This window comes from Microplitis mediator, chromosome 8, assembly GCF_029852145.1.
Source record: "Microplitis mediator isolate UGA2020A chromosome 8, iyMicMedi2.1, whole genome shotgun sequence".
Taxonomy (NCBI): Eukaryota; Metazoa; Arthropoda; class Insecta; order Hymenoptera; family Braconidae; genus Microplitis; species Microplitis mediator.
In genome coordinates this window covers 10,848,221-10,864,568 of record NC_079976.1, presented here as the reverse complement: position 1 = coordinate 10,864,568, position 16,348 = coordinate 10,848,221, and the positions used below count along the sequence as shown (strand labels likewise).

Sequence of the window (16,348 nt, the reverse complement as noted above, 5' to 3'; positions counted from 1 at the left end):
ATTTGATTAGTTAAAAGACTAATTAAGACAATGTTAAAATAAAAATTCAATAATATTCATCGTTAATACATTAAAAAAAATGAAATTATAATCTTGTCTCTCATAGTGTCAATAACTGGTGCTTTTACCTTATAGAGAGTAGAGATACTACTACTCTCCCTCTATAGTTTTACATACGAGTCAAAATGTCCGCATTATATGTGTACTATTATTACTTGCAACAGATTGTCATTCGGGTATCTTCGGTTCCCACTTACTCTCCAAGGGCTTGTTCAGAAACACACTCTGGAAGAGAAAATATTCAACTCCTGCGTTCAGAAATATCCACTGGTCGAACCAGAGGTGCGATATAACATTACAAAGGTACTAATCACACCTAGATAGGTAATTTTTCACCTCCAGAGTATATTTCTGAACACGCCCCAATACTTCCAACTTACCTGTCACTTTTTCACCACCGAAAACAATTATTTCCTCAACGAAACTCTTGTAACTATAAACGGAAACCACTACAAACTAGTGAACCAAAACCAAGCTCGTCTCCAGTCTCCAGTCAGCTTCAGCCATTAACGGTTTTATAATTTACTTGGTTTTAATTTTTTATTATATTTCAAAACTTACACCAATGCCAAAACATTCCTTGTTAAATATTTTATTATTTATATTTATATTTTAATTATTTATTTATATTTTTATCATGATGACTGACGATTCAAGTGTTCGTGTTGCTGTTCGGTGAGTTATTTACCAGTATCATAATTAATTATATATATTTTATATAAAACATCTTAGTTTAATTACTTTTTAAAATTACTCCAATTTAAATTAATATATTTTTATTTTTACCCAAAACTAAAATTAAAATTTTTATTAATTTTTTGCTCTGTAAAGTTAAAAAAAAAATAAATTCAATTATAATAAATCTCTGGTACTTGAGTACGTGGGTGAAATTAATAATACCAAGGTTAAATTTCCTTAAAATCATAAGTAATTATTTAAAATAAAATAAAATAGACTGGGAAACTTTCACTTGAGTGGGTAGAGACATCAAGTAGTTTTCCTGCGTGGTATTTTCTTTATTTATTTAAAATTTAAATTTAAATTATAAAATATTTATAATTTCCAATAGTAGAAACAATGAAAATAAATAATTTATTTAATTTAAAACAGGATAAGGCCTCAGGTAGCTAGAGAGGTGATTGACATGTGTCGAATATGTACACAAGTGCCGGTAGGCGAGCCCCAAGTATTCTTGGGAGCAGACAAAGCCTTTACGTATGACTATGTGTTCGATACAAGTGTTGAACAGACTGAAATATATGAGAGCTGCGTTAGGAAGCTCGTTGAAGGTGCTTTGGATGGATACAATGCTACTGTCCTGGCTTATGGACAGACTGGGTCTGGTAAAACCTATACCATGGGTACGGGATTTGATATTGAGGTTGATGACCAAGTTGTCGGGATAATTCCTCGAGCAATAAAACATTTGTTTGATGGGATCGCTACCAAACAGGCTAAAGCTCGTGAACGTGGGCACATGCCTCCGGAGTTTAAGGTAGTGTTATATTTGTTGATAGGATTGATTCTCATTTAGGTTCTTAAATCCTGGATTTAATTATCTAATTGTTGTTATCAATAGGTGACGGCACAATTTTTAGAATTGTATAATGAAGACTTGAAAGATTTACTTGAACCTGGAGGACCTCGAGGTGGTGCCAGAATTCATGAGGACACTTCGGGAAATATTCATCTTACTGGAGTTGAACCTCGAGTGGTAACTAATCCGGAGCAAGCATTGGAATATTTGAGGCTTGGTGCGTTGTCACGGACAACTGGATCCACGCAGATGAACACTCAGTCATCGCGATCACATGCTATTTTTACTTTGTACATTAAACAGCAGCGGTGTATCAGGGTTGAAGATCCAGATGCTGATGTCGACACGAGCAGCGATCCGATGAATGAATTCGAAACATTGACAGCTAAATTTCACTTCGTTGACTTGGCGGGCTCGGAAAGATTGAAACGAACTGGTGCCACTGGAGATCGTGCTAAAGAAGGGATTTCTATAAATTGTGGGCTGCTTGCTCTGGGTAATGTTATTTCTGCGCTGGGGGATAAGAGCAAGAGAGCACTGCACGTGCCTTATCGTGACTCAAAGCTGACACGTTTGTTACAAGATTCACTAGGAGGTAACTCGCAGACTTGTATGATTGCTTGTATTTCTCCAAGCGATAGGGATTTTATGGAGACTCTGAGTACGCTCAAGTACGCTAACCGGGCACGGAATATCAAGAACAAAGTTACTATTAACCAGGACAAGAGTTCAAGAACTATAGCTTCGTTGAGGCGAGAGATCCAACAGTTGCAGCTGGAATTACTTGAGTTCCGGCAGGGTAAGCGAGTTGCTGGTGAGGATGGTGTCAATGATGCTTGGCATGAGAACCAGATGCTCAGCAGCGAAATGCAGAGTCTCAGAACGAGAGTTAAAGCACTTTCGGAGACTGTAGAAGCATTGACGACGAAGAATTCATTGCTGTTGGCTGAAAAAGCTGCTGGTCAATGGGTTTCTGCTGGTAATGATGATGTTTCTCAGTTAGTTCTAGGGTACGTCCAAGAAATTGAAGAATTGAGGGCACGATTGCTAGAAGCGGAGGCCATGTATCAGCAATTAAAAAAACGCCAGCAGCAAGTTACTGTCAATAATCCTTATCCGGTTGATACTTACATGTTTAGTGAGACACCTTCAATTTTGGACACAGCGAAGAAAGACGTGCAGAAGGATATCAATAAACTGGATGCGTTGAAGGAACAGCAGACTGCTAGTAAGGAAGATGATGATGATGCTGATGCTGATAATACTGAAAATGGACAAGAGTCACTTAGTGAAGACGATTCGGACGATGAATTGGATCGTAAGGAAGAAGATGATCAGGAAATGGCCATGGGCAGAGAACTAGAGGCTTTGACTTCTGATATTGATGTAAAGCAACGTTTGATTCAAGAACTGGAGATGTCCCAACGGCGTTTGCTTTCAATGAAGCAGCACTACGAGGACAAACTTGCCCAGCTTCAAGCGCGAATTCGCGATACGCAAGAAGAACGTGACAAAGTTTTGTCTTCTTTGCAGCAGCAGGCATCTCCGCCCACAGAGAAGGTAAAGAAACTACGCGATGAGTACGAGAAGAAGTTAACGTCAATGCAGAAAGAAATGAGGATTTTGCAGTCGGCTAAAAAAGAACACGCGCGATTGCTGAAAAATCAGAGCCAGAGCCAGATGCGACTCAAAAGCTTACATAAAGAGCTTCAGGATATGAAGCATGCCAAGGTGGAGCTGCTGAGGAAGATGCGATTAGAGTCACAGAGACACAAAGACAACGAGTTGAGACGTAACCGGGAAATTGCTCAGCTACGAAAAGAAAGCAGACGCAATGCCAATATGATCAGGACTCTTGAGGCAGACAAACGCATGAAAGAAGTTGTTTTGAGACGTAAACAAGAAGAAGTTACTGCATTGAGAAAACGCGACCGCGGGTTGAGCGAAAAAGTTGCTGGGCGTACTCCTGCTAAATCACTTAGCTCGAAAAGCTTGAAATCCCGATGGCAGACATTCGAAAGAACAATTACTAAGCATACTCTTATTAAACAGGCTGCTGCTGAAACTGAGCGTGAGATGGAGCGTTTATTGTCTGAACGTGAACAATTGGGACACGATTTGGAACAGCTCCAAAAAAATCGTGAAATATTTGCTGCCGCTCATGAAGACACGACTTATTTTGACGAAGATATTGATAATGTCAAGAGCAAAATATCTTATGTCCAAGACAGTATCGCCGAGTGCCAAAGAGACATGATGGAAATGGGAGACTGCGATATAGAAGGTGAACCAGGTGTCGATGCTCTTATTTCATCAATAAAATCTGTTGACGAGGCTCAATATATGCTTCAAAAAATGCTTGGATTTATTGTCGATCAGAGCTGCACCGCCGCTCAAAAACAACTTGAGTTCCGGGATATGGAATCGCGACTAAATCAGGTCACTCAGCAAAGCGACGTTCAGCACCAATTACTCGAGCACGTGATGCGCGATCGTGAACTATTTTCTTTTACAAACCATGACGTCAATTACAGTCCTTCTATGTCCCGGTCTTCATCTTCTGATAAGTAAAGATTTAAATTAATAAATAAATAATTAATTAATTAACAATTATTTATAAATTATTTATTATTATTTATTTAGCAGCGAGACTTATGGACATCAAGGAAATGCCGAAGGCAAGCGTGTAAAAGCACGTCAACGTAAACTTCAGCGCAACGATTTATTGTTTGGCAGCACAACCGAGTCGAAAGTTGATCAGCAAAACCAAAACCAAAATCACAATCATCCACTGACGCGAGTTCCAAGTGCTCCAGGAAGTTTAAAGTATGTCAATAATAATAATTAATTAATAAATTAGTAAATAACTTTATTAATTATTTATTTATGAGTAATTAATTAAAAAAAAAAACTCTCTTAATTACTGGGGTATGTCGGTTGTTTACGGTGTTTAAAAATCACCTAGGGGTTTGGTATTAACGCGAGGACCGCATGGTGGATCTCCAACACTTGCTAGACGTGATAGCACATCTCCACGACCGCTACGTCGTCCTCATCATGGACTTGGTGGTTCCATGTGAGTCGTGAGTCATCTTACACCCCGACTGCATTGCAATCAAATATTTTTTTTATTACTTGTTGTTATTATTATTTTTTGTTTATTTGTTATTATTATTATAAATATCTATATATATTTTTTTATTATTGTTACTATTCACCTATGAACTTTATTTAAGCACTGGCATGCCAAGCACGCAATCTTTATATTTTTTTATTAATTAGGCATGTAATTGTATTTAAATAATTTCTAATTGTAATTAAATATTTAATTTTTTTGTTGTAAAAAAAAAATAAATAGTAGATTTATTTATTATAAATTAATTAATTTATTTATTCAATTATATTATAATTACTAACACTTAAAAAATAAAATCTAACAAATTAGGGAACAGGTGGCACAAATGGACATATCGTCGCCACCTGGATCGCCTACAATCTATAGAAGATTCAATAGTCGTGAGGAAAATGTATTTTCACGATTAACAGCAGCTCGTCAGCCATTGACGACAGATCCACAGCCTAGTAAAGGTATTATATCACCGTATCCTGGTAAAGTTCAACCACGAGCGACTTTACAGTGCAGTCATGTTGCTGAAGGTCATAGCAAAGCTGTTCTAGCTATTGATGTAACACATGATTTATTATTTAGCGGGTCTAAAGGTATTTATTGTTAAACTTATAGACTGACAATTGACTAAATATTCGTGTTAATTAATAATACTTTTTTTTTTTAGATCGAACGGTGAAGGTGTGGGACCTGGGAACGGGACTGGAGAATATGACACTGACGGGACACCCGAACAATGTGGTTGCGGTTAAATATTCTCGGTTAAATAATTTATTATTCAGTGTATCGGCGGCTTATGTAAAAGTCTGGGATCTGAGAGCCGCTAATTCATGTGTTAAGACACTTTTCTCATCGGGACAGACCCAGAGTGGATCACTTTCGCACACTACGCCCTCAAGGACGTTGCAGCTACCAGTGGGAGAGGCTGCAATAAATGATCTGTCGTTGAGTTTGGATGAGCAAGAATTGTACACGGCTTCGAGTGACAAAGTCAGGACCTGGGATTTGAGAAAACTGACGTACACAGGCCGGTTTAGTACACCGCATACCGCCGCCGTAATGTGTCTCGCGGTCGCTCAAGACGGTCGCATTATTACTGGAAGTAAAGATCATTTGATTTCGTTGATTGATAGAAATACTTCTGGACAAGCTGTCAGTCTTGCACCGCCACACTATGACGGGGTTGAATGCCTCGCTCCAAGTGGCTCTATACTTTTTTCAGGTAATTTTTTTTTTTAAATATCTCAACTTTGGTGAAAGATAAAAAATACTGATTTAATTTTGAGGGACTACCAAAAGAGCGTTGGCTTTTATTGATACAAAATTAAGTCATGACCTTTTCACTGATACCAAATTAAATTTGTTTAGTTTTTATTATCATTGAGACGTGCCATAGATTAAATTTTTTTTATTTCCTCTTAATAATATAGATAACAGCTGTAAATATTCAGTGATGAATAATTAAAATATTAATTTATTTAAAGAAAATAAAAAAATGAATAAGATCGTCCATTTTTTCCCGCGTATTTTAAATATAATTCGAATGATATAAATAAATTGATTTATCTCGATACTTGGCAATTAAAAAGAGTTTAAATCATTAAAAACTAAAATTCAAGTCAAAATCTTTACAACGATATCAAATTTAATAACATTAACTAATTATATCATAGAGACATGACTGGAACAAAATTTACCTCATTCTCTTAACAAAAAGAATAACTTTAATTAATAATTTATAATTATACAATCGAGTCGCATTATAAACCCGCGTACAGGGATGTAGGGGAATACAATTCTATGAATTTCTGTACCTCCACTTTTGCTCAGTAATCGAACGCCGTAACTTACACTTCCCCTACTTTACAAGCGTGTTAGTGAGTACATGATTATTTTCTTAGTCATGGAGGGGGAATGTTTTCAATAGAAATATCGACGGACTCATAACGCGACTCGACTGTAATTATTTTCAATATTTAATTTAAAAAATATTAATTTTTTTGAATCCTGGATAAAAGCTACACGGATAAAAATGGATTTAAGAAATTTACAAATTTTTATTATGCTGTCGAGCAAATTCTAAACAGGAAGTCGAGTTGTCAAAGAATTATTATGCTACATTACAAAATATTTTATACACTTAAAACTTTTTAATTGTAATGAATATTATTTGTCTAAATTAGGAATTATAGTAGAAAATAAAACATTTCTAGAGGCTCACAATAATAATTATAGTGCAGCATAATAATTTTTTGACAACTCAACTTCCTGTTCCAAGTTTGGTCGACAGCATAATAAAAATTCGTAAATTTTTTAAGTCTATTTTTCTCCGTGTACCGAAAATTAATAACCCTATTAATTGAAATTTTATCAACAGGGTCAAGGGATATGTGCATCAAGCGTTGGGACTTGAGTAAAATGGAGCTAGTGCAATCTTTAAATAATGCTCACAAAGATTGGATCCTCGGGCTCTGTACCATCAACAACGGATCCGTGATGGTGTCAGGTTGCCGCGGGGGAATTTTGCGAGCCTGGTCCGTAGCCCGGGAGCCTATGGGCGAGTGCAATCTAATGGGAGAAGTTCGTGCCCACGGATCCGCAATAAATGCCGTAGTCACAAACCAGCAGCACATCTTTACCGCCAGCAAGTATGTTTTCATAAAATAAAATATATTAGAATAAATTAGATCTAAGTAATGGTTTGGGTTATAATTTAATTGATTACAGCTCGGGTGAAGTTAAACTCTGGCGAGTTTTAGATCCTTTTCCTGCAATGTCTATGTCCACAATGTCTATCTAATTCTTAATCACATCCCTTACTCACTAATTATTTTGCTTTTTAATCATTATCATGAGCTTATTTAATTAATTAATTAATTAATTATTACTATTATTATTATTATTTTTTGCCAATCATTCGCTGTGTTTTTCATACATCATTTTGTTTTTTTTTCCTTTTGCATGGGATTTATTGTTCCATGATGATCAACAACAACTACAACAACAACAACAACAATCATAATCAGTGATGGAACGATAAGATTGTGGAGTTTTTTCAATAAACGTGACCAACCACGTACATTTCAACGAAGCAATTCATTAAAATGCTAACAATTACCATTTATTTATAATAATATGAGTCATCAAGACAATGAATATTTGATTTAAAATTTAAAAACAACTATTGGCCTACCCGAGTAAAAATATCCATATTTCATATTTGTATATTATTATGTATGAATGCATGTATGTATATATATAGTCGAATTCCTTCAAGTCTGACAGCTAGTCGATGAAGGAGCGTAAATTTCCTGGAAATTCAGATTTATCGAATGCTCCTTTTTTAAAAAGTAAACTACACGCATGCGCGTTTGAATCTACATGAATGATACAAGAATATATATAGTCATAAAAATGCGTAGCTTCAGGTGAGAGACAGTGTACCTCGTAGTGGGAGTTCAGACTTAATGGAATCAAACATTGGAATTCGACTGTATGTTGGACGAAAAAAATTGACTAATTTTTTTTTAATCTCGTATGAATGTTTTTTAGAGTTTGCACAAAAAATTAATTAAAAATTTACGTTTTACTTTCTTTAAATTTTTTTCTCATGAAAAATGAATGAATGGAAATTGTCACCTCTAAGGATGAATTTTAAAAAAGGACTGAAAAGAATTTGTAAATTTTATTATTACAGTACTTAGGATATTTCAATTTAATTGTCTAGGGTTCAGTAAAGAGAAGTTTAGATTATATGGAGTTATATATATATATAGAAATTTTTCTGTAAAAGTATATAGCAGGACTGTGCAAATAGTTTGAATTAAAAAAAAAAAATCTGAACTCGTGAGATTTCAAATTCGAAAAGTTCAAATTATTTGTCAGGTTTTAAATTATTAAAAAAATTTGAATTATTTGTAAGTTTTCAAATTAATAGTAAAGTAATAGACCTAATACCCGATCACTCCATGTATTTGTATATCTATACTTATAAATACATGGAGTGATCGGGTACTAGTCCCTAATTAGGTATTACGTTTTTTATCTTGAATTATTATAAAAAAAATTTTATAATTTAACACAAATCAGTTTAAAATTTTATGTTCGAATTTCGAACCGAATATTCAAATTTGAATCGAATACGAAAACTTGGAAATAATAAAAAAAATTTACGAATAGTTCAAATTATTCGATTCGTACACCAAATATATAATAAATAACAATGTATACGAAGTAAAAAAAATATTGTTGATTACCAAATTTTTTTAACTGATGATCATGGTTATCAATAAAATATATATTTGTCTAAAAAATGTATTGTCCATTATTTTAAAAATTTTATTTACACTAAAAATCGTCATATTGTAATCGAAAATAATTATTTTAAATCTTTTTGTTGTGTATGGTATTTTTACTCGGGCTACAGGGTTAGATGATTAGCGATTTATTGTACTATAGAATAATGAATGAATTAATTAGATAATTGAATAATGATTTAGTGAAATGACCAACTGAAGAGATTTTAAGTGCAGTATTTTTTTTTTGTTGCATTTAAGTATTGATGAATTTAAATTGATGTAAATTTTTTTTTACTTTTTTATTGTAAAGAAAGTGATGAGGTCATTAGAGTTTAGAAATAATTAACAATAAAAGATACCGTCGCCTAATATTTAGATACTGAGAAATAATTTTTATGTAAATTGACTAAGTAGATGCATCTATATATAAATATACAGATACATTTATATATATATTATATATTTGAATATATTGAAGGCTGTTCTGATACGAGGATTAAATTAAATTTTGGCAATATCTAGCATTCATTTTATTATGAACAGATAGATTGTTCCAATAGTAATTATAATATTTATTCTCAGTACAAACAATAATAATGAATTAATACTGTACAGTTGAACCTTATTGAGGGCTTCAAGTACGTGACATTGTCAGGGCTGATTGTTTAATTTTCTTCTGTAAAATAAAATTTAATAAAATTAATTTTCACTATTTTTGTATTACTTATTTTATTACTTAACTAATAAAAATATTTATTCATCGTAAACCATTGAGTTTGAGAATAAATACACCCGAACATGTTTTTTAGAGAATTGAATCTTTTATAAATTTGTTCTGATATATTTTTATCGTAACTCTGATACTTGATCCAGAAACTTGATTTAAAAAATAAAAAATCTGAAAAACAGCCGACCCTGTGGGCCAACTGAAAAACTTTTCGCTGTTTTCGAGCTCAGAGAAATCGAAAATGTTATTATTTGTAAATTTTTTACCTCTTCGAGCTCAAAAAAACGCTTGGATCACAAAAAAAAAACATTTTACCGAAAAAAAGTAATTTTTATCCGACAATATTTTTGGAACAAATCGACCGATTTGCACGTGCTTTGCAGTGATCGAAGACACTTGGCGACTTAGCTTTGATTAAATTTTGAGGCAAATTAATCCGAGCGATTTACGAGTTATGTCAGAAGAAAACTAAAAAAAACCTTTTTGATTTTGATTTTTCAAATAACTTTGAAACTACTCGGCCAATCGATTTTAAAGTCTAATCAACTTAAAGTCTTAATGTCTTTTCGATTGCAATGAGGAAAGTTCAGATCGGTCGATTCGCTCCCAAGATATCGTACGACAAAAATTAGTTTACACCCACACACACACACGCACACATTCATACGGATGGACGTCCATCTGAAAATAGTCGGAGGAGCTTTCTAGAACCTCAAAACGTCGACATCTGATGGAAACTTGATATTCCAAAATCGGGGTGAAAACCATAATGTTCTAAATTTTTCGAAAATTTTCAATTTTTATAGCGGGAAGTTAAAAAAATATAATTGTGTAGTAGAAATTTTAATTTTTACATCAGTATTTTCATAATTGATATTTTGACTTACTTATTCAATTTACGATAAAATCAATGCTTTTTTACAGAGAATTTAATTCTCTATAAATTTGTTTTGATATATTTTCATCGTATCTCCATTGGTTTAACCAGAAATTTAATATAAATTTATAAACTCCACTCAATAATTATTTCTATATTGAAACTTTTTTATAAAAAAAAAAAATACCTTTTCTTTTTTTTGTGTGCGGACAAAGATTCTTGTCCACTGTCCTCTTCACTGTCTTCAGACTGACTGGAAGAACTGCTGGAGGATGAACTACTGGAAGATCCACTAGAAGAATCACTTGCAACTCCTGTATCCTTCTCGACGTCAATAGTTGATGCCAGTGCTGCTAACTCGGGCTCCTTATCCATCAAAACCTTTAGCCATTTACTAGATAATTTAGGTCTACCGCGTACAGTTTTGTGCCAGACGACAGGGAAATTTGTACGGGAACAAAAATTTTGGGTGATGGCTATCGTCTCGTCAAGATTTAAGACGACGTGCCACCAGCCACCAGGTACAAAAACGGTGTCTCCTGGATTCTGCAAAACCTCTATTGGCAAACAGTCTTGTGGCCACGTTGGTAACTTTGTTCGTGGATAAATAACTGAAAACCATGTAATAGCCTCATCACGCTGTTTTCCACCCTCAGCACCCGTTACTTTTAATAATTCACGTGGGGTGTGAGTTGGAAAGAGACACCAGCGTTTGTGGCCAGATATCAGAGCATTCCATGCACTTGTGCCCAACGGGTCAATGTGGATTCCAGTTCCTAAATTTATGTTGATAAAAAATAATATCTTTTTTTAATTTTATTTTTATATATTTATATTAATTCGAAAAATATTTATTTTTGTATGATGAATGTGAATGTAGCAGACACCAGACAAATTTAAAATTATTAATAAATAGAGTAAATAATTAATAAAATAAAATTTAAAAAAATGCGATTTTAAAAAATTTTGAAACTAATTAGTGCATTTTCTATAAATATTATTTATTTAATTATTTACTCTATTTATTTATAATTTTGAATTTGTCTGATGTCTAAAATTCGTGAAAAGGAAAAATTAATTAATTGTGTAACTAAAAATTGACTCATTCGCCATTAAAAAAAAATTATTTTTTTTTAGAATTTTAAGTAAAATTAAAAAAAATTTCAGTGCGATTTTTTACCGGGAACTATTAACTTAAAATTTTTTAATTTAAATGAAGATAAAAAATTCTGTTTTGAGTAATTTGAATAATTAGATTTCCGGTTGTAATTTTTTTAAATTTTTAATAATTAATACTTTAAATATTAAATTTTGAAAATTTATCCAGACCCAAATTTTATTCATTAAATTTAAGAAATTATTTATTCCAAAATGATAAAATAAAAAAGTTTTGTTAAAATTCATTTTGAAGATTAAAATTCTGATTACAGTTTTAATAATTTATAAAAATTAATTATTAATTTCGTCTAATATGTAATTTGTTGATAAAAAATTATATGGTCAGTAACATTCGATAACGAAAAAATTCCCAGTGAAAAACAAGAACTAAAATTTTTTCCTCAATTACAATTTCAATTAATAAATTTCTTTTCTAAAAATATTTTGAACAAAATTCTTTTACTCTACAAAGAAAAAAAAATTTACCAGATCTCGCTGGACCCATGACAAACCACCGATAAGGAGGTCTGCGATGTTCGCCAGCATGTTGGAATAAATCATCACGAAAATACTTAGGTACAACATAATCTTCAAGAAGTTTTTTTCTCCTCGGATGTTCTCCAAACGAGCTGTCAAATATATAAAGCGGCGAATCATCATCATTGTTACGCATATACTGGACGTAATACTTCATTTTCATTTTAACGCTGTATCCCTCATTGTCTTCTCCACATTTAAATTTTTGGTTACGATACTTTTTGGCTAATCTCTGTTACAAAGTATAAATTTTAATAAATTTTTTAAAAATTACCAACCAACCAACCAACCAACAATTAATCAGGCCAATTTAAAATTATAAATAAATAAAGTAAATCATCAAAAAAATAATATTTATAAAAAATCTACTTATCAATTTCAAATGCGCATTTTTTAAATTTTTATTTTGTTAATTATTTACTCTATTTATTAACAATTTTAAATTTGTCTGATGTCTGCTACATTCACACTCATTTATAAGATCAATTAAGTTCATTAATCAATTAATAAATTACATTTGTGGCTGTTATTTTTATTGCTAATTATATTATTTTAAAAATTGGAATTTATAAAAATTCAATCCTTGAGAGCTTAATTTTTCAAAGTTCAAATTACAAAAAGTTATATTTTAATGAGTGTGAAAGTTGCAGACATCAGACAAATTTAAAATTATTAATAAATAGAGTAAATAATTAATAAATTAAAATTAAAAAAAAATGCGCATTTAAAAAATTTAAAAATTGATAAGTGCATTTTTTTTAAATTTAATTTTTTTAATTACTTACTATATTTATATATAATTTTAAATGTCTGATGTCTGCTACATTCACACTCATTATATTTTACAAGCCCAAGTAGCACACTTGCCTTTGAGACACCTATAAGATATCAGTTTTCAGGCTACTTTTTGAGATATCGATAAGGCACCAATATGTTGACAAAACGATCAGTAATTTATGTCACCGAAAAAATATCTACTTGAAAAAAAGACTTGACACAAGTGACGACGAAAAGTAAATTACAAAATAGTAGTAAAATAAGTCATCTAAATGACTTCTCAATTGAAATAAGACAGAAAAAATAATACAAATTTTCTCTGTCTCCGGAACCAACATTTACATGTCGTATTTATACCAAAAAAGGTGACTTTAAGACAAAAAAAAACTTATCTTATCCTTTTAAAAGACATCTTAAAGTTGACTCTGTGCTACTCGGGAGTTCAAATTGTAAAAATTAAATTTCAAAAGTTATTTTGGTATGGAATCAATTATACAATAATAAAAATAATGAACCTCTATTGTCCATTTATATTGGGCTTTCCAATCAGTTTGAACACCTTTAATTATCACAGGTTTGTAGGGTTTCTCATATAATTTAATAAATTCATCACAACTAACTAGTGATTCATCAATACGATCAATGTTATCCTTAAACTTCCAAAATTCACTAAATTTTTTAACATACTCATGTTGATTCCACGCTGATTTATCAGCTAGCTCTGCAACAATATAACAATAATAATTAATCAATTAACAATTAAATGGATAAACAATTGAAATAAAAAAAATAAGAGGTTAGAAAATAATAAATTACCAGGTCTTGCTTTTTTTTTAACTTCTTTAATACGCTTCCTGGCTCGGTGATCAATTTTTTGTTCCTCAGACATAATAATATAATATTTTTAAAATAATTTATAAAATATATATATATTAATTAAACGTATTTACAAATTTAATATGAATAAAAAAAAATACGTTATTGTTAGTGTCGACTGTACAGTTTGATTTATATTACAATATCTATAGTTAAGACACGATTTCAATGTTTTTTATTATTAAATTAATTAATTTTTAATATTTAATAAGTTTATTTATAAAAATATTTATGTAAAAAATTATAAAAATAATATTTTCGGCAGTTCTATTATTATTCGAGACGATTTTAGTCATTGGTGGTATAAAAGTGAGGTTGTAATTCAAATTTGATAGTTGCTGGGGTCGATTGTTGATTATTTGATATATCGACACATCGATTATCGTGACATGAGATTGAAAAATTTAAATAGAAGAGAGACTTAAATTGAGTCGATTGAGTTTTCGTTTGTTTTAATGCAGTTATTTTATGATACTGAAATTATATAGCCGATGTCTAATAATTTTGGATTTTTTTACAAGCGATAAATTTTAAAAAATAAACACTTTAATTACTTTGTAGTGTAATATACTATTTATGACTATGCGGCGCTTGATACATCTAATTTGATATTTTTTTTTTTGAAAATTGAGACTTTTTCTTATCAAATATGTAATTTTTACGATGTGTATATTTTTTTTGTTTAAACAGAATTAATAATTGTTCAAATACATGCCATTGATTTTATAGTTTTATCAAAACTCCTTGTGGCCATACAGTTTATAAAATACAATTATAATACATATAGTTAGTATATTCTAGTTTTAATATATAATATTAATTTCTTAAGATTGATAATTTAAGCTTTTAAATGTTAAAAGTTCAATTTTCATTTATTTTAGTCTTTCAAGTTTTTAAAGTTTCATCACCTTCCCTACAACTCAATGTGATCACTATTAAAAAAATAATTATAACATGACACTCTAAACTCAGCAAATGTAGGTAGTGTAGTGAGTCCCGATAGTAGTGAGTTCCATACTCTGATGTAACAATAAATGATTTGTATTTGTCATACATGACTAAATGGCTTGCAGGTAAGCGCAGATACAGTTTAGAATTTTATCACTCACCAGGGAATTAGTGTATCGGAAAAATCAATGAATACTTGTGTTGAAAATTGAACGCTCTACAAAAAAGGTCTCTTATAATTTTTCGAAAGTTATTCGAGATCAAAGTTGGATTCACAGTAAATTTTAATGTTATTTGACTTTCGGCGAAAGTATCAGACTTATCTTAAAATGTAATAGAGTCTTTTATGGAAATCATTTCCCTTTCCAAACTAATCTTGATACAAGAAATTTTTTTTAACGATTCAGAAAATTAAAATTTTCTTGCACCTAGTAAATAATTATCTTGAATCAAAATTTTTTTCATCAAGTCAATATATTTTTATACTTAAACAAAAAAAATTTTTACTTGTTTTAAGAGTTTTTTTTTCTAAATATGAGATATTTTTTTTTAAGAAAGATATGTGTTACTTTTTTGAAGCAATATTATATTTTTTTGTTTGAGGACAATAAATTTTCTCGGAATAAGTGCTATTTTTTAAAGGCAAAAATTTGTGTATGCTCCCACCAAGAAAAAAATGCTTAAACTAAGAGAAAAATAACTTGGGAGTAAAGTTACATATGTATATATGTAGAAGAAGGAAGTCACCGGTGCTATAAGCAACAGCGAAAGTAGTTCGATGCTCGCCACGAGATCGCGCCCACCAGTTGTAGTGTCCCTGGTAAGAAACTTATTTCAGAACTGTTATATTCAAATGTTGGAAGCAATTATGGCACGAAAATGATTAAACTAGGTTTTTATACAAATTTTTCCTAGAAACTTAAAAATCCATCCAAATGTAAAAACTTTACAGTCTAAAAGACCAATCAAACTTAAAATTGAAATGAGTTGTATCCACATAGGATAGGAATCATCAAATGAAACATTGTAAAAAATACAACCATATGTATTAAAAATCACCTCTCAATAAAAAATAATTTAAAACCTAAAAAAAAAATTATGGCACGAGTACTCTTCTGTTATTTGACAGAGTCATAAGTTTCTTTTCTGGTGGTAATATAGTATATTCTATATTACATAATGATAAAAATATTTATTATAATATTTAGGTTTGTGTTTAGGTTTCCACTATATTTAAATGGTGTATTACCGTACGATTGACGGTGTGGCTCAATAAGTTATAGATCAAATTGAACGGAATATAGTATAGGGCCGGATAGCTCAACTGGTAGAGCACTCGGCGCGATATCGAATTGGTCTGGGTTCGATTCCCAGTTCGGGCTATCTATATTTTTCTCAATTTATCTATAAATTGTCTTATTGAGAA

At 31.2% G+C, this 16,348-nt stretch overlaps 2 protein-coding genes across 5 annotated transcripts; one reads left to right on the top strand and one right to left on the bottom strand.

The window, feature by feature from the left end:
* The first annotated feature begins 245 nt into the window (after positions 1-245).
* On the top strand, positions 246-9,734 carry LOC130673731 (kinesin-like protein KIF21A). Of its 4 annotated transcripts, none has more exons than XM_057478896.1 (9): positions 246-735; positions 1,171-1,555; positions 1,640-4,164; positions 4,244-4,423; positions 4,563-4,673; positions 5,043-5,317; positions 5,392-5,946; positions 7,102-7,372; positions 7,751-9,734. In XM_057478896.1, the coding sequence occupies exons 1-9, from the start codon at positions 698-700 to the stop codon at positions 7,833-7,835; spliced, it is 4,425 nt and encodes a 1,474-aa protein (XP_057334879.1). In that variant the 5' UTR covers positions 246-697; the 3' UTR covers positions 7,836-9,734. The 4 variants fall into 4 exon arrangements, with proteins under 4 accessions (XP_057334879.1, XP_057334881.1, XP_057334878.1 ...); XM_057478898.1 differs by lacking the exon at positions 7,751-9,734 and adding an exon at positions 7,452-7,744 and having other exon boundaries at positions 247-735; positions 4,241-4,423; XM_057478895.1 differs by having other exon boundaries at positions 248-735; positions 4,241-4,423.
* LOC130673732 (bifunctional arginine demethylase and lysyl-hydroxylase PSR) lies at positions 9,526-14,292 on the bottom strand. The gene is made up of 5 exons (XM_057478900.1): positions 13,915-14,292; positions 13,614-13,819; positions 12,271-12,553; positions 10,814-11,402; positions 9,526-9,698 (listed from the first exon to the last, which is right to left on the bottom strand). Exons 1-5 carry the CDS (start codon positions 13,985-13,987, stop codon positions 9,674-9,676), a joined length of 1,176 nt encoding a protein of 391 aa, XP_057334883.1. The 5' UTR covers positions 13,988-14,292; the 3' UTR covers positions 9,526-9,673.
* Positions 14,293-16,348: the final 2,056 nt, after the last annotated feature.